Source organism: Oryx dammah, unplaced genomic scaffold, assembly GCF_014754425.2.
Source record: "Oryx dammah isolate SB20612 unplaced genomic scaffold, SCBI_Odam_1.1 HiC_scaffold_14, whole genome shotgun sequence".
In the NCBI taxonomy this organism is placed as follows: Eukaryota; Metazoa; Chordata; class Mammalia; order Artiodactyla; family Bovidae; genus Oryx; species Oryx dammah.
In genome coordinates this window covers 23,396,799-23,415,253 of record NW_024070198.1, presented here as the reverse complement: position 1 = coordinate 23,415,253, position 18,455 = coordinate 23,396,799, and the positions used below count along the sequence as shown (strand labels likewise).

At 46.7% G+C, this 18,455-nt stretch overlaps 1 protein-coding gene and 1 non-coding gene across 4 annotated transcripts in view; one reads left to right on the top strand and one right to left on the bottom strand.

The window, feature by feature from the left end:
• The window catches only part of SH3PXD2A (SH3 and PX domains 2A), a 259,112-nt gene that overhangs the window by 89,658 nt on the left and 150,999 nt on the right, over window positions 1–18,455 (top strand). For all 3 annotated transcript variants that reach the window (XM_040254322.1, XM_040254321.1, XM_040254320.1), the window contains exon 3: window positions 11,350–11,425. In XM_040254322.1, the coding sequence (XP_040110256.1) occupies window positions 11,350–11,425 (76 nt within the window). The remainder of the gene's footprint in view (window positions 1–11,349; window positions 11,426–18,455) is intronic.
• Window positions 13,302–13,373, bottom strand: TRNAE-UUC. Its single transcript has one exon. It is a non-coding gene; the product is annotated as a tRNA-Glu (tRNA).

Sequence of the window (18,455 nt, the reverse complement as noted above, 5' to 3'; positions counted from 1 at the left end):
GCTCAGGGCTCTGTGTGCAGCTGCTCCTGGGGTGACAAAGAGAGAATTGTCATGACTCCTCTCTGCTGTAGAGCCCTGGTATCTTATTCTTTCTTTTTTTATTGTGCTGAAATATGCATAACATCAATCTTACCATTTTTGTAGAATGGTAAAATACACATAAAACTTATTTTCACCTTTTTAAAAATGATATCTTTTAACAAATATATATTTGTTTATTTATTGACTGCATTGGGTCTTAGTTGCAGCACTCGGGATCTCCGTTTCATCATGCGGGATCTTTTGTTAGAGCGCGCGGTCTCAGTGGTTGTGACACATGGGCTTCGTTGCTCTGTGGCGTGTGGGATCTCAGTTCCCCAACCTGGGATGAAACCCGTGTCCATTGCATTGCAAGGCAAATCCTTAACCGGTGGACCACAAGGAAAGCCCCTCATTTTAACCTTAAGTGTACGGTTCATTGGCATTAAGTACATTTACACTGATGTGTGGCCATCATCACCACACTTCACAACTTTCCATCTTAGTTTCTCCTTCAAGTTCTAGTGTCTTATACCTTCTAGGGGTTACTTCCTTTTTAATCAAGGTGTCACAACCCTTCAAGAGCCAAAGGCATGCGTCTTTGGAGGGTTTTTTTTTTTTTTTTTTCAATTTTTAAAGTTGTAGTCTCTATATAACTTTCTATTGGTTGTGAGTACTGACTTTTTCCCCCTTTCTGTCTTTATGCCTCTCATTTCTTTCTCTTGTGTTAATACCTTGGGAAGCAGCATAGATCCAATAACAGATGGAAGTAGTGGAGAGCGTGCTTGTTTTATCCCAGTGTTTCTTCACTGAGGAGTGTTGTGGGTAAATGTTCTCAGATCAAGAAAGTTTGCTCCCATTTCCTGTTTACCACATTAAAAAAATCATAAATAGGTGTTGAGTTTTTTATCAAAGAATGATTATATAGTTTTATCCTTTACCTGATAATGTCATTAATAGATATCTTCTAAGTATGTGCCATTCCTACACCTTCAGTGAAATTTCATAGAAATGGGACTCTAGTGGTAGAATTTCTGAACCCTTTCTTTCATTCAGTTGATTCATTCAGACTATGGTAGTCAAGAGACCGGTGTCTGTAGCCAGATTGCCTGGGTTCAAATCCCAGTTCCACATCTTGTTTTTTAGGCAGGTTATTTAATCTCTCTGTATGGTTGTTTCTTTCTCTGGAAAATAGGGTATTAACAGTACCTACCTCAAAGAGTTGGTATGAGAATTGAGATGAGCAGGTGCCTAAACACTTGCCTGGTGGCTCAGATAGTAAAGAATCTGCCTGCAGTGGAGGAGACCCTGGTTCGATCTCTGGGTTGGGAAGATCCCCTGGAGAAGGGAATGGCTGCCCACTCCAGTATTCTTGCCTGGGGAATCCCATGGACAGAGATCCTGGTGAGCTACAGTCTATGGGGTTGCAGAGTCAGACATGACTGAGCGACTAATACTTTGGGCTTCCCTGGTACCTCAGTCAGTAAAAAATCTGCCTGCAGTGCAGGAGACCTGGATTCAATCCCTGGATCAGGAAGATCCCCTGGAGAAGGAAAGAAGGAAATAACAACCCACTCCAGTATTCTTGCCTGGAGAATCTCATGGAGTGAGGATCCTGGTGGGCCCATTGCGTCGAGAGAGTTGGACACAGCTTAGCGACTAAACCACCACCAAGTGCCTAACACAAACTCAGTTCTCAATAAATCTTATTTTTATCATCAAGCATTTATACCAGGACCTATTTTAGGTGCTGGGAACTCATGGTTAGGGTACCTACATGGCTCCATTAACCAGTAGTCTTGGAAGTCCTATTTTGTACCTTTTATCCTGACATAATTATTAATAGTGTTCCTTTTCCCTCTCAGTAGCTTCGCATTTTGGATGATAAATTTTTTGATTGCCAACTGATAGATGAAGAGTTCAGTGTAATGTGAAGGATCTGGATAGACTTTGTAGCTGAGGTTCCCTAATGTGAAGCAGAATTGTGGTTGGAGTCAAGATAGAGAACTTTCTGGCCCCCACAGGCATCTCACTCAGCCCTTCCCTCGTCTTCTTATTTGCATTTTTTTCCAACAAGAAATCTGCAGTCATCATTAGCTTTATTCCCCTGAATGTAAAAATGTCTTTTTTCCTATGGTTGCTTTTAAGATTTTTCTCTTTATTACTGATTTTTGAGTAACCTGCTTATGATGTGCCTTGGTATAGTTTTCTTTATGTTTCTTGACTTTGCAGTTGAATTGCATAGGAAGGGGTCTATGAGTCCAAAGAAGAAAGGAAATTAAAAAAAAATTTGAACATAGTGAAAACACAGTATATGAAAATTTGTGAGTCACAGCTAAAGTATTGTTTATAGAGAAAACGATCATCATGATATGTCTGAATTTTAAAAGAAAGTTTAAAATCAATCATCTAAATTTTCACTTTAAGAAAAAAAACTGTAAACCGAAATTAATTAGAAGAGAAGACATTATGAGAACAAAACAATAAAATAAAAGGTAGAAAATAGTAAAGAAAACTAACAGAACCCAAGTCGGCTCTTTGAAAAGATTAATAAAATTGATAAACTCCTACTAAGAACAACCAAAGAGAGAAAAGACACATTACCCATATCAGGAGAAAGAGAAGATACTACTTCAGGTGAAATAATAATAAGGGAGTGTTAGTAACAGTTTTTTGTCATTAAATCCAATAAGACAACATGGACAAAGTCTCTGGAAAACACAACTTTTTCAAAGCTGACTCAACAAGAAAAAGAAAAATGTTAAGTGCCTTTATACCTGTTAAAGAAATTGAATTCTTAATCAAATACTTTCCTGCAAGGAAAGCTCCAAATCCACATAGTTTCACTGATGAACTCTATCCAGCATTCAAGGATGAAATAATACCATTCTTACACTCAGAAAGATGGAATAGTTTCTAACTCACTGTATAAAGTGAACATAATCTTGATATCAAAACCTGATGAGAACATTATAAGAAAGGAAAATATCAGAATACCATGAACCTGGATGCAGATTTTTTCTTAAAAATATTTAGCAAATCAAGTCCAGCAGTGTATAGAAAGAATAATATACCATAACCAAGTAGAATTTATCTCAAAAATGCAACTTGGTTCAACATTTCAAAATCTATCAGTATATTTCACTATATTGGCAGAATATAGGAGAAAAATGCATCAGTCAATTCAGTAAAAGCATTTGACAAAATTCAGCACTCATTTATAATAATGATTCTTTTTTTTAAACATCTCAGTAAACTAGAAATCAAAGAAAGCTTTCTTATCCTGGGCATCTACAAAGAACCTGCTAGTATCATCTTCATGGTGAAAGACTGAGTATTTTCCTCTTAAGATTGGAATAAGGCAGGACTTCCCTAATGGTCCAGCTGTTGAGACTCCATGCTTCCACTGCAGGGGGTGCACAGCTTCGATCCTGGTCAGGGAACTAACATCCAGCATTCCACTCCATATGGCATCTCCCAAAAAAGATTGGAATAAGGCAAGAATGTTCTCTTTTACTTCTTTTATTCAGCATGGTCCTGGACATTGTAGCCAGTGAAATAAGAAAAGACATACATGTTGGAAATAAAAAGATATATAATGGTCTTTTTTTTCCCCCTGACATGACTGTCTATGTAGAAAATGCTAAGAAATCTGCAAAAGACAAAAATACCTATTAGAATCAATAAATGATTTTAACAAAGTTGCAGGATACACGTTCAATATGCAAAAGCCAATTGTATATCTGTATACTACTAGCAGCAAACAATTATAAAATGAAAATTTCAAACACTGTTAATAACAGTTTCAAAACACATAAAACTTATCACATCAAGAGAATGACAAGACAAGCTACAGGTTGGGAGTAAATATTTGCAAAGACATGTCAGATAGATGACTGTTATCCAAAATATATAAAGACCAATTAAAATTTAACAATAAGAAAATGAGTAGCCTGACTAATAAATAAAGATCTTAACAGATGCCTCACCAAAGATATATAGATGGCAGATAAGCATATGAAGCAGTGCTCAACATTGTCTGTCATTAGGAAATTGCAAATTAAATCTACAAAATCCCATCATGACACACCTATATCAGAATAGTGAGAACCCAAGGGACTGACAATACCAAGTGTTGGCAAGGATGTAGAGCAACAGGAACTTGCATTCATTGCTGGTCACAGCGCAAGATGGTGCAGCCACTTTGGAAGACATTTTTTTTTTTACAAAACTAAACGTACTCTTACCGTGCAGTTCAGCAGTCATCCTCCAAATGAGCTCAAAACTATGTCCACACAAAAACCTGTACATGGATGTTTACAGCAGCATTATTCATAATTGCCAAAACTTAGACACAACCAAGATGCCCTTCAGTAGGTGAGCAGGTAAATAAGCTGCAGTACATGCACATGATGGAATCGTGCTGCTGCTGCTGCTGCTGCTAAGTCACTTCAGTCGTGTCCGACTCTGTGCGACCCCATAGACGGCAGCCCACCAGGCTCCGCCATCCCCGGGATTCTCCAGGCAAGAACACTGGAGTGGGCTGCCATTTCCTTCTCCAATGCATGCAAATGAAAAGTGAAAGTGAAGTCACTCAGTCGTTAGCGACCCCATGGACTGCAGCCCACCAGGCTTCTCCAGCCATGGGATTTTCCAGGCAAGAGTACTGGAGTGGGGTGCCACTGCCTAGTCAGTGTTAAAAAGAAATGAACTATCAAGCCATGAGAAGACATGGAGGAAACTTAAATGCATATTGTACATTTAAAAAATTAAAGAATCTATTTTGAAAAGACTACATAGTGTATGATTCCAACTCTGTGATCTTGTAGTAAAGGCAAAACTATGGAGATAGTAAATTCCAATGGTTGCTGGAATTAGTGGAAAGGAGATGAGTCGGTGGAGGACAGAGGTTTTTTAGGGCCGTGAAACTACTCTATATGATACTGTCATGGTGGACACACGTGATACATTTGTCCAAACCTATCAAATGCACAATATCAAAAACAAACCATAGTGTGAACTATGGACTTTGGATGATAGTTCTTTGTCACTGTAGGTTCATCGATTGCAATTAACGTGCTGCTCTGGTCTGGGATTTTGATGCGGGAGACTGGGAATGTGCTCGGTGAGGAAGTCCATGAGAATTCTCTGTACTTTCTGCTTCATTTTGCTTTGAACCTAAAACTTCTCTTTAAAAGTCTATTAAAAAAGAAAACTTATATAAAGCTACAGTTATCAAGATGGAGTGGCACAGACATAGGCTAGATTAATATGGATCAAAGGGATAGAATTGAGAGTCTGGGAGTAAACCCATACGTCTATCTTGAACTGGTTTTCTGCAAAGGCACCAAGACTATTCAAGAGGAAGGATCCCTCCTCTTGAGGGCAATGAGATGAACTTGTACCAAAAAGTCTCCAAAAACTATATGAAGTGCTGAAATAGGGACTGAGAGAGTCCCTATTCCGAGTCCCAGGATTCTATTCACAGAGTCCTGTTGTGACCAGGGGTGCTATTGGAATTCACAGAGAGGAGGGATGACCTTAGGCTGAATGGTCAGGGGCTTCCCAGTTTACATATTTCCTGATACTTTCATCAAAGAAGGAAGGATGGGGACGTACATTTCAGACCACAAAGGATGAGAACTTTAACAAAAGTCACACAATGCATCGCTATTATCCCTGTCTGTTTCTGTGATTCTTCCTGTGGTCCCACGTCTAACACAGGGCCTGGTGAACAGACAAGCCATGATCTCTGAATCCCCAGGGAGATGAGGTGACTTTGCCTTTGTTCCCTTTGTTCCTGAGCTGGAAATGGTCACAAGCATTGGGGCCTCAGAGCTGGAGTCGAGGGAACTCCACCCACTCGGAAGGGCGAGGAGCCGAACTCTTGGGTTACAGATGTGCCCCAGCTGGGTCTGGGGCCCACCCCTCTCCCTCCCCAGTGTTTATTGCTGCTCAGCCCTGCCCAGGGAGAGCTGCCGAATCAGCTTTCTCTGGCCGGGGCTGGCTCTTGGAGCCGAGCTGTCCTGTATCTCTCGAACTATCCACCCCTTAGATAAACAGCCTGGCGTCCTCCGCACGCTGCAGAGCTCTGATGTGGTTGCTCAGGGCTTCCTCAGCCAAACGCCTCTTGCTCTGAGAGGGACCCTGGCAACGGGCCCTGCTTTTCCTCCAGCCCAAGTCAGGCCCTTGCTGGAGTGACAGGAGAATCCACTTCCTGCCCCAAAAGGTGGCCGCAGCAGAATTCTCTGAGGGGTGGGGCTTCCTTCCCCATGGCCCACACACCCAGGCTTCCTCCCCAGGGAAGGTCTGGGCAGCTTCTTCATCCGACAGCCCCCTCAGCCTTCCTTTCCTGTGACTTTTCTCTGTCAGACTCTCGTCCTGCAAATTAGGCACCCACCAGGTGATACAACTCCGCTTCCCCAGTAGCTCAGCAGTAAAGAATCCTCCTGCAAAGCAGATGTGGGTTCAGTCTCCAGGTGGGAAGATTCTCTGGAGAAGGAAATGGCAACCCTCTCCAGTATTCTTGCCTGGGAAATCCCACGGGCAGAGGAGCCTGGAGGGCTAAGTCCAGGGGTCGCAAAAGAGTCGGACATGACTTAGCGACTAAACAACAACAGGTTATCGAACCCACTTTGCAGCCCACCTGGCCCCAGGTGGGGGGACATTCACCTTGTGTATTACACGTGATGGCAAATGTTTATCCCCAGCCCTGAGGTGCTGTGCACGGGCCACGCCACTGACTGGTGAGGTCTTGCAAGCCCCCCATGCTGAGTAAACTCAGCTGGCCTCCTGTATTTGGTTTACTCTGGAGTCTGAGCCAGGGGATTTGCTTTCTTTGAAAGGTGACCTGTAGGCAGAGAAAATGTCGCCAGCATCTGGTTAGCAGTGCGTTGCCTTCTTGTGGCCAGTAAGCCCTGGAGAAGACCAGGAGGACAGATGCTGAGGCTGAGCAGTGGTGGTAGGATCAGATGACAGGTGTAGCTGGGATCCACACCTGAGGGGGGCAGGTCAGCTGGGTGCTTACAGCTCTGGGGAGGGCCCACTGACCCAGTACTTTAATTATATGGGCTTGTCTTGGCCTCAGAGGGACCCAGATTAAGACAGAGGTGGGGGAAGAGGAAAAGCTGTAACGGAAGGAGGAGGTGGGAGAGAGGCCGGCTGCCTAGCATCCTCAAGAGGACTTTTGAGGAAAAACTCAAATCTGCGGGGCTATCAGATGACCCCTGCCTTCCAGGAGGCACATGAATCCAGGGGGAGAGGTCAGGCTGCTCTTGGCAAGGAAGGCACAGGGAACGGGACCATCACTCTGCCAAGACAGAGCTGGCGTCACCTCCTACAGGAAGTCTTCCCTGACGTCTCCCTTCAGGTCCCACAGGATGCTGGTCATACATCCTCACCATTCCCCGTCACTCCAGAACTTGCTTGTCTGTCTCTAGCACCAGGACAAAGCTTCACAGACCTCTGGGCAGAGCCCAGGAACCTGCATTTTTAATAGACGCCTCCCTCCGCCAGGGCGTCGGGTTTGAACAGACTTTAAGCTATGCTTTGAGAACCATCTTGCTCTAGAGCAGCCTGTCCATAGTATATAATGTAATATCAATATAATATCCAAATATAATATCAACCATACATAGAATTTAAATTCTTCTAGTAGCTATGTAAAAGCATAAAACAGGAAATTATTTTAAGAGTATTTTTACTTAAAATTTCATATCCAGAATATTATCATTTCAAGATACAATCAGGACAAACATTGTTAATGAGATATTTCACTTTTTTTGTTTCGTGCTAAGTCTTTGAAACCTGGCACATATTTTACACTTACAGGGCATCTCAATTTGCATGGGCCATATTTCAACAGCCACATTCGGGTGGTGACTGCAACATGAGACAGCTCTGGAGCTTTGTTGCTGAATGTGACCGTGGACCAGCAGTTTCAGCATCACCTGAGCTTGATAGAAATGGAGGATCTCAGGCCCCTGCCTGGACCCACTGAATCAGCACCCGCTTTTTAACATGTTGGCAGAGGTGCTTTGTATGTGTGTTGAAGGCAGTGAAGCCCTGCTCTTGATGGAGATCATGAGCTCCTTGGTGTAGAGACCGTGATGTAACTCATTTCTAGCGCCTCACAGAGGGCTGGCATCTAGAAGGCACACGGCAAATGTTTTGAGAGGAAAGAAAGGACCACGTGTATCTTCCCCTGCCCACTTCTCTTGGCATCACCTTCCCTATGCATTGTTGGTGAGAATCTCAGAATCCTAGGTCTGAAAAAGAATTTAGCAGTCAGTGAACAAATGTAGATCAGAGCAGATAAGCAACTTAAAGTTTCTGTAGCCTAACTCCTGCGAACCCCAGAGAGACAGGGCAATTTGGGCAAGTCTCTTGGCTTACCAGGCACAGCAAGCCTCCCTCTTTTAGGAGAAGAGTGATCTGATGAGGGCAAATTACTCTACACCGGGCCCTGAGCTGGGCCTGCCTTTCTCTCCATCCTCTCTGTGCCATTTCTCAGAAATCCTATGAAGCTGCTGCTCAGAGACCCCAGGCCTGGCCTATAGCACGTTAGTTATATCCATCTGTTTATCCTCAGTCTTCTTCCAGAAGAGATTTAAGGCACCTATAGATTTGCGTAGATTTCAGTGAGATGAAACAAAGGATAGAAAAAGTATCAAAGTATACATAGGTACATGGAAAGAGTGTTCACTCTGGTGTTACATGTAAGTAGTGAATATCCAACAGTAGTTGTTGTTCGATCACTCAGTTGTGTCCGACTCTTTGTGACCCCGTGGAGTACAGCACGCCAGGCTTCCCTGTCATTCACTATCTCCTGAAATTTGCTCAAGTTCATGTCCATTGAGTCAGTGATGCTATCTAACCATCTCATCCAAAAGTAGAGTGTAGGTAAATCAGCCATGGCCCATTCAAACATTGAAATTCTATGTCACAATTAAGAATGCTAGTATGGAAATAATCACTGATATGAGACAATGCCATTACATGGTATAACGCATTGATGAGCTTATTTTATCTACACGCACATCATCTGGAAAGGATATATATCCCGAATATTAATGTTGCTTTTTCAGGGGGAAGGATAGTGAGTGATTCTTGCTCTCTTTTTTTATCTACTGCTTCTGTCAGTTCAGTTCAGTTCAGTCGCTCAGTCATGTCTGACTCTTTGTGACCCCATGGACTGCAGCATGCCAGGCTTCCTATCCATCACCAACTCCTGGAGCTTGCTCAAACTCATGTCCATCGAGTTGGTGATGCCATCCAACCATCTCATCTTCTGTCGTCCCCTTCTCCTCCTGCCTTCAATCTTTCCCAGCATCAGGGTCTTTTCCAATGAATCAGTCCAATTATTGCTTCTATAATTACTTGTATAATACAGGAAAAAAATACAAAATAGAATATGGCTGAGGGAATGGGGAGAGAAAAAAAATGAGAGTTCTACTCCATGTAGAATTTATTTGAAAATCTATTAATTTAAAAAATCCTAAGTACAAGTTTATAGTGTTAGGTCTGTTGTCTGTATTTGCACGCAGCAGGCAATTATTAAATGTTAGAGAGGTGGACTTCCAACATTGGGGTTTGAAAACCCATGAGCCAGCTTTTGTTAAATTTTAGTCTGTGTTCAGGGAAGTGAAAGTTAATAACGGTGCAGTAGTTGTGTTGTTTTGAATGGAATCCAACAACGACCCACCCTTCATGTGTGGGCTCTAAATAGCCTGTGTATGTTGGATTATGGCTGTGCAAGAGAGGATCCTAAAATCATGCGTTAGAACTGGGCAGGCAGGTGGCTAGATGGGAATATGCACACACGGGCACGTGTGCACACGCATACATGCATGCACACGTACCACGCACACGTCGAATCTAGCGTAGGACCACATTTCACCACCTCCAAGGCAGCAGTTTGGTCCAAGTTGACTCCTAAGCGATCTCCTGTTTCCCCAGTGTGGCCCCTTCACTTCCCTGTAGCTCCAGCCATCCTCTGCATGATCCACCTCTGCCTAGATCCCATTACCTATACCTCCAGCCCTGCGCACTGCTCTCCAGCCTCCACGCCACTGGCTCTTCCCCTGCCTGGACTGTTATCCCCCTCCACTGTGGCTCGCTTCCTCTCCATCAAGTCTCTGCCAAATTGCCATCTGATTTGTGAGGCTTCCCTCACCATGCTATATAAAATCACTGTTTCTTCCTGTTCTGCCCCACCACCTTATCCTACTACATTTTTCTTTGTAGCACGTATCCCCACAACATAGCACACATTTGGTTACTGTGTGTTCTCACCAACTAGAATATAAACTCCCTCAGGGCAGGAACTTCGTCTCTTCTTTACTGCCGATTTTTCTAAGTGCCCAGTGCTCTAAGGAGATGCTCAATAAATATTAATTAATATTAGAAAGAAGGGATGAACTTTCAGTCATCATGTGAGGGATCTTCCTCATTTTACCGATGAGGCAAAAGCCTGCAGCCTGGCCCAGGGTCACGCAGCTGGGGCAGTGGTTTGGGTCCGGCTCTCCACTTCGCTCCACCTCCGGCCCTCCCTCGTCTTGGAAGGGAGGCTAACCACACACACACACGCACACACACGCGCGCGCACACACACACACACACACACACACAGGGGCCGTGGCTTCGTCCATCCCGTCTCCTGTGTGTTTTTCCAGTTTATACAGAATTTCAGCCCAGCATAGCAGAAGAAAAAACAGCTGTTCTTCCAGAACCCTGGAAGCTCTCCCAATGGGTCTGTCCCTGGAAAAACAGCAGCGACCTCAGGGTGGGAAGGTAGGAGATGGAGGAGGGGGCAAGGGGCTAGACTTGGTTTTGCAATTAAAATAACATCTGGGTCTGTTTCTGCAGAGTGGTTCTGGAAGGTGGGTGGTCTGTCTGATGTATCAGGTGGGGCCTTCTGCATCCTGGCCTAGGGTCGGGGGGGATGGGTTGGGTGACGTGTGACTAAAGAGCTCACCCAGCTTATGACATGTGAAAAAAAACTGGGTCCACAGAAGCCTCTGAAAATCCCACCTGCAGCCTGGCCTGAAATCTTGCTGGCCCCTACCCCAGCCACGCTCTGTGGTGTCTCCGGACACCTCCCCTTGCACCCTCAGGCTTCCTTGAGACAGTTCAGGCACCCCCTTTGATGCACAGAGAGCTCTGCCTGCACGCACTCATGCCCCATGTGGTTTGTTAATCGTCTGTGAAATGAGGGATTTGAGGTGTCGCTCATCCGTGTGAGGGCGGTGGGGCCCGGGAGCAGTGGAGCGGAGTCAGGGAAACGGAGTAGTTCCAGTCTTCTGAATCCTATCCCCTTGTCTGGTTTCTCAGATGCAGCTTTTGGATAAGTTTCCCATCGAAGGTGGCCAGAAGGACCCCAAGCAGAGAATCATCCCCTTCCTCCCAGGTAAGCTTGGGATGGTCCCTGATGATGGGATGGGGGTACCCTGGAGAGGGGCATTTTCTAGGCCAAGAGAAGGTTGGCAATTCCACCAGAATTCTGGCTCAGGGTGGGCCTAGCAACCTGCATATTAACAACCCCCAGGGGATTGGAAGTCCCTAATTTTGAAGGCCATTGTCTTGACAGGGGCCTCTCCTACCTCTGCTGGCCCCGGACTGTGTAACCTATGAGGAGCTTCTCAGCTCTGGGACTTTGGTGTCCTTTTTACAAAAAGCATAGAGAGCTCAAGTTCTCCCATGAAAGGATGAAAAACTGCAGACTGGGCTCTCCACTGGCTCCCACTGTAATCACAGATAACCTTAAATTGAGCACATTTTCCCTCCCACCCTGCTCAAGTTCTCCTGGCACAGTTATCCAATGAGGCCCGCCAGCTTACATAATTCAGCCTGTGAGCTGACAGAGAGAGGATTTGAACCCAGGTTTGTCTGGTCATAAAGGCCGTTAACCATCACACCGTTTTGGAGCATATTCAAGGCAATTGATTATGTTATGTAATCGAGAGGGACTCTTCTCAGGTGTGTCATAACTTGCTATTATTGTGATGTCTTCAATTGGTGTAGGGAATATATAGTTTACAAAGTGCTTTTAAATTTGTGATCATATACAAATCTCCAAACTGAGACATGCATTATAATTTCTGCTTGAAGGATGAAGATGCTGGGATTCAGAGATGTTAAGTCACTGACCATAAAAGTGGCAGAGCTGAGGTGTGAACTTGGTCTCCTGCCCCAAACTGGGCTCTTTGCCCCGAACTGCGTGGGTGGTACTGCCTGCTGGCTCTCTGATGCCCTGTCTTTCCCCAGGCTGGTGGGCTGGGCCGGTTCCTGGGGAGCTGCCCTCCAGTGGTCTTCACCCTCCATGCCCTCCCTGGGCCAGCCTCCAGGATGACAGGAATCAGTGGGACTGTTGCAAGTAGCAGATCTGCGTCTCATTAATCCCTGGCACATGGTCCCCCCATGGTTAGTACCTGCTTACTGGCTTGAAAACCTACTGAGGGGCAGCTCCCCCAGAGAGTGGTTCTTCTCTAAGAAGTGTACCCCCATCCTCAAAATCAGTGAAAGACAAAAGCAGGCATTACTGCCTGCCCTCCCCATCTAATGCTAAAGCTGTAGAGAATTGACTTACCTACAAAAGAAGAACTTCTAAATCCTACAGAACAGACAAGATGAGAATGAGTCAGTGAGGGTGTCAGGAATCTCAGCCCTGGGCCCCTTCCATGGAGGCAGAAGACTGCCTCCATTCCCCAGCCCAGGAGTTAACGAGGGGGACTTTTGCACCCTGCCTGGCTTTCTGCTGAGCCTTAAGGGAATTGGAACATCCAACACCCAGGTTTGTAGTGACCTTAGATGTTGCTCCAGTACAGTCAGATTCTCTACCCACCAAGGACCTGGGAGCCCAGCTAGGATGCTGTGGACACAAGTGTCCAAGATCCTAGGAAGCCAGTGCCGGGCCCCGTTGCTGAGTAGACCCAGCTTCGGGGTATGAAGGCTACCTGTTTATCAAGAAGAACCAGTTTCTCCCCAACTTGTGACCAGTGATCCAAGGAGAAAGCGCTTCACTGTTATTTACTCACTGGGTGTTTATGAGGGGCTCAGCCAATAGGAGGCCCAGGAATAAGTGCCCAGGGCCAGGGACTGGGGTGGCTGGGTGAATCCAGGGAGATCTAGATCTGTTTCCTTCATCTAAAGGAACCTCAAGCTAAAAGAGAGGGAAGGTCTACTCCTTAATCATAGACGCACTTAAGGCAGAATGTGACCCTTCCTATCCCTGTGAATTCCCTTTTTTTTTTTTTGGCCATGCCACTTGGCTTGTGGGTTCTTAGTTCCCTGACCAGGGATCAAACCCAGGCCCTGGCAGTGAAAGTGCCAAGTCCTAACCACTGGACTGCCAGGGAATTCCCTGAAATTCCAATTTTGATGGAGAAGGAGCTCATTGTGAGCCCAAGGCATCAAAAGCCTCCTGCTGCAGGATAGAGACCTCTGTGAACTTCAGGTTCCTCTTCTAGGATTGGGGTGAAGATCAAAAGAATTCATGTGAAATACTTTGCACAGTGCCTGTCCCATAGTAAATGTTCAATAAATGGCAGCTATTAATTTAAAAGACTGCCCCTCCCTCCTACCCCCACCCCCACCCAAAATATCTAACTCCTGGGAGAAGGCACTGAACTTGGCCAGCCCCCAAGAGAGGATATTGTGCGTCGTATGTGTTATTGTCTAGAGGAATGAGGTTGACTGGCCCCTCATGCCTACCCCATCCCTCCATCCTGAAGGAAGTTTCCTTTTCTTGTGCGTTTCTGCATTTCTCCCCTTCTTTCAGCGGAGCTCTCTCTCTGGATCTTCCCTTTTGCTCACTTGCTCTCCAGAACTTCAGAATGGACATTTGGAATCCCACCCTCAGATCCCCAGGCCCTGTTACTGGCTTTTCCCTCACTCACTAGGAGCTACCTTAACCCTCTCATACTTTACTCAGTTCTTAGCTTGAAGAGGAAGGAAAAAGATTGAAGGGGAAAAAAAAAAAAAAAACCAACAGAAGCAGAACCAAGCAAGTAAGGGTTAGAGTGGGCCTGGGGGTTCCCAAGCCACCCCACAACCCTGAATTGAAGGAGCTCCCCCAGGAAATGAGGGTTTCAGAGGAGGGTAGTGATGAATGTTGCCTGCCTTAGGTCAGGTTCTGGAAAGCAGAGCCTGAGATGAGGGTTCTTAGGTAAGATGACTTCGGAGGACTGCTCTCAGGTAAACATCCTGGGTCAGTGAGGGGAGCAGCCCAGGGCAGGGGAAGACAAGGGGCCGAGGTACAGGGTCAGCTAAGTCTGGCCTCAGCCTGATCCCTGAGGAGCTCTGGAGGGTGGACAGCACCACAGAGTTGTCCCATCTTAGGAGACAATATTTATACTCCCCGTAATAGTATATCAGTCTCTGTGATCATGAGCTGCCCCCTCTCCCAGCAGTGTGAAATGTGGACAGGTGCTCTGGAGGACTGAGGGCGTGTCCCTACAGAAGGGGAGCTGTGAGCCCTTAGCAGCCAACACCCACAGAGCGCTGGGTGGGAGCGTCAGCTGGTAAGGGGCCCCGGACAGGATGCCTACAGGTAGACTGTATTACCTGACACCAGCTGGAGACCCTGTTCCCACCTCCCTGCCTCTGGAGAGGGCGTCTGCAGTCACCTGCCGATTCCCCAGGGTTGAGCCCTGGCGGCGGTGACTCAGCAGAACCTCGGTGCTCAAAGACGCTGAGGTAATCCAGCAGCGGGTGCTCCAGCAGGCAGCCCAGGAGGGCAGCAGCCAGGTTCAGGAACAGCTCCGCCAGCACTTTGCCTTGCCTGGAATTTCAGAACAAGGGGAATCCAAGGGCAGGAAGCAGGGCGCCCCTGTGGTCTCCAGAGGCGCCTTGATTTTAGCTTTAGAGGTGACCGGGACGTGACGTGCGTCTCTGCTGCCCAGGTAGGGGTTCTGGGGGTGTCTTTGGAGCATTAGGCCAGCTGCTGTGCTCTGGCTGCAGGCTTCTGTCTGGAGGCTCATAGACCTTTGGTGGTTTAGTCACTAAGTCGTGTCCGACTCTTGTGACCGCATGGATCATAGCCTGCCAGGCTCCTCTGTCCATGGGATTCTCCAGGCAAGAATACTGGAGTGGGTTGCCATGCCCTCCTCCAGGGGATCTTCGCGACGCAGGGACTGAACCCACGTCTCTTATGTCTCCTGCTCTGGCAGGCGGGTTCTTTACCACTAGCACCACCTGGGAAGCCCTGTAAAACTCCTAGGCACTCTATATTCCTCCCTTCCAATTCCATGACCAATCCACAAGATAGGTGGCCTTAGTTCCAATTCAAGGACAGGTCACATCACTTTCCATCATCACATAGCCACTGAGCTGTGTACCCACTGCCCAGCTTCCCCAGTAGTAATATCTTATGTAACAACAGTACATTATCAAACCCAGGAAATTGATGACTCAGTTATCTACAATTACAGACTCCAGAAATTGACTTTTAGTATAATGAGGTAGAGAGGGCTAGTAAGTAAGCATGCCAGCTGATCCTTAGGAAGGAGACAGTGGTTTGACAATTATCCCTGAGAAGTTCCACTCCCAATCCTGACCTATTGGCATTCGCACCTCTAATAGAAAAGTAGGAGTGAACCTTGTTTTATATTAATGCTTATTCCTAAAAACTTCTGTGTAAATTTTTCTCTTTGGGACAAATCACATCATCTTTTAGGTATCCTAAATGCTATTTTTGTAAAAGAGACATGTAATAAACCCTTTTGCAAAGTAGAGCATACTTTTTATTAAAGTAATTCTTTTCTTGGTTTATGTATATTTTTATAATTTGGGACTTCTGAGTTTGCTGGAAGCAGGAAACAGACCCGAGTTTCAGGAAACAGACTTGAAACTCAGAGATTGGTCAACAGTGTTGACCTCAGTATGAGCAGCACTAGTCTACCAGATTTGAGATTTTAGAGTAAGATATGGGATTTTACCATATTTTCAAGCCAATTACATTAGCTTACCCCAGACTCCTGGATGCCAGCAGAAAACACGAGACTCCTGGTTCTGAGACAAAAGTCTTCATGATGGCATTGCAAGCAGCATGAGCAACAGCATATTGGCATCAGCTCCCATTGCCTCCAAGTCCCACAGGGCATGGCCCCATGGGCCCAGAACAATGCCTGCACGTGCAGTGTATTACAGTATAGGAGAGGAACCAGATCTTAGGGAGCCCACATCTTTTGTAACTGGCAGTAAGCAAACCTACTCCTTTGGCTCTGGAGAGAGACTGTCCCAGTCTCCTGCTGATTGCTCCAGAGCAAGACACTGCCTCTGTCTTTTTAAACTGTTTGCTCTACAAGCACCTTTGAAAAGATAATCCAGAACAAAAGGCAGTCAGTGCTTTGTTGACAAGACACAGAAATGCAAGAGAACCAAAGAGAATTGTCTCACAAGTGCATCTCTCTGAGGTCTCCTGCTTTGGGGAGGAGTGGACAGAAGTGAAGTTCTTTAGGACAATGGGCCTGGCACGATGGAGTCAGCAGCCTCTCAGGGCAGCCTACTGTTTACATGGAACTCTCTGCCTTGTTTTAAAAGACTATTGTGGAAAATCCATCTCCTGTTGCCCATTCTGGGATTGGAATAGATTTCCTGTATATCTTGAGTTTGCCAGCCCAAGGAGGCTCTCGGGGAGGAAATGGTCATTACAGAGTAAAATAGAATGTGTGGCTGCTGATGTAAAAAGCAAACCACTGAGACCAGGGACCAAGGGGCTTCAGAAGCCAGGCAGCAGAGCAGAAAGAGGTCAACTCGCTTGGCAAAGGCTGTGCGAGGCCTCCTCCCACTTGCAAGCCATCTGTGTCTCTGTACGGCTGGTGCTGGCCTCTGAACTTCCAGAAAGCCCCTTCACCCTCATATCAGAGTCAGTCCCACCCACCAGTATGCATACTCCCGGGTTGGCGAGGCGTGGAGAAGCTAGATAGCTTTGGAAGAAAAGTGAGCCTATCACCTTAATCAGAGAGGTGCTGCCAGGCTGCCTGTAGCCTCATGACCTCATGAGCTTAGAGGGGTATATTTTTAGAAAGCAAGCATGCTTCATCCTTCGGTACCCGCTCACCAGTTTACATGTTGGCCCCTTAGTGAAGAGGCAGTCTGGGGCCCCAATGCAGGGTAGGTGCTGGGTGAATTGCAAGCACGGGCTCTGAGTCCTTCCTCTCCCTGCCCCCCAAGAGCCCTGCGCAGGAGATCCGGTATTTGTTCCAGCTCAGAAGGAAGCAAGGGGGAGGGATATGTTTAGCTAGAGCTGGTCCGTGGTGTGGGGAAGAGTCAGCTCTCTTCCTGGGCTGTCAGTGGTTCTGCTGATCCCCACCAGGCCTGAGAAAACCCTCCCCAAAGGGCCTGGAGGGCTGCGAGGGAATCAGCGGCTCAGAGATGCTGGCGGGTGCTACAGCCCCCAGGGGAGATGGCCTGAGAGGTTTCTGAGCCCCACCAATGACCTGGGATGGCAGAGAAAGGCAAAGGTTCTATGTGATGCAGAAGGGAAAATAGGGTCTGCTGGTAATGCCAGGGTTTCCAAAAGATCAACAAGATTATAGGCCTGAACAGCACTGTGTGCTGTTTTAAAAGCAACTTTCCTCTACTTCCTCTGGAAGTGCTGGGTCTTCTCTTGCTGTAATTACTGCCCCCACCCCTCAAAATCATCCTGTCACTCTGTAATCGGCAGCGGGTGGTTCCGGGGCCTGTTCTCGGCATCTGATTCTGAACGCTACGTGGAAGAGTGTTCCGTGTTTGTTTCTGCCGCAGGTATTAGTTGAGCACCTGCTAGGTGCCAGGCCCAGCTGTAGGCACTGGAGACATAGCCAAGAGCAAGGTAGACTGGGCCGCTGTTCTCAGGAAGCTCTCCTTCCAGAGGGGGTGTCTGGAAGGAAACCAGTGAGCAGTTTCCAAGAGTGATAAGAGCAGCTGGGTCATGCCACTGGGCTCCATGCGTGTACGCATGCCGGGTTGCTTTAGTCACGCCCTACTCTTTGTGACTCTATAAACTCCAGGCTGCTCTGACAATGGGATTCTCCAGGCAAGAATACTGAAGTGGGTTGCCATGCTCTCCTCCAGGGGATCTTCCCGACCCAGGGATCAAACCCTTGCCTCCTGTGTCTCCTGCATTGCAGGGATTCTTTACCACTGAGCCACAGGGGAAGCCCCACACCTGAGCTTACGTGATCCAAAAAGACCGCTTTACAGAGGTGACACCTGAACTGAGCCAGATGTGGGCAGATCAGGGCCCAGGGTGCCAGGCTGAGGGGCCAGCAGGCCAAGTGTGATGGAGTGTGGATGTTTAAGAACAGCAGGAAGTGTGTAAAGCAGGTAGAAAGTGTGGGGGCGGAGTGGCCACAATGAACCAGGCAGACAGGAGTTGTGGAACAAGGATTCCCTAGCGTGTCTCCCGTGGCAGAGCTGCCCAGGAATGAGAGGGCTCCACACGTGTGTGTAAGCAT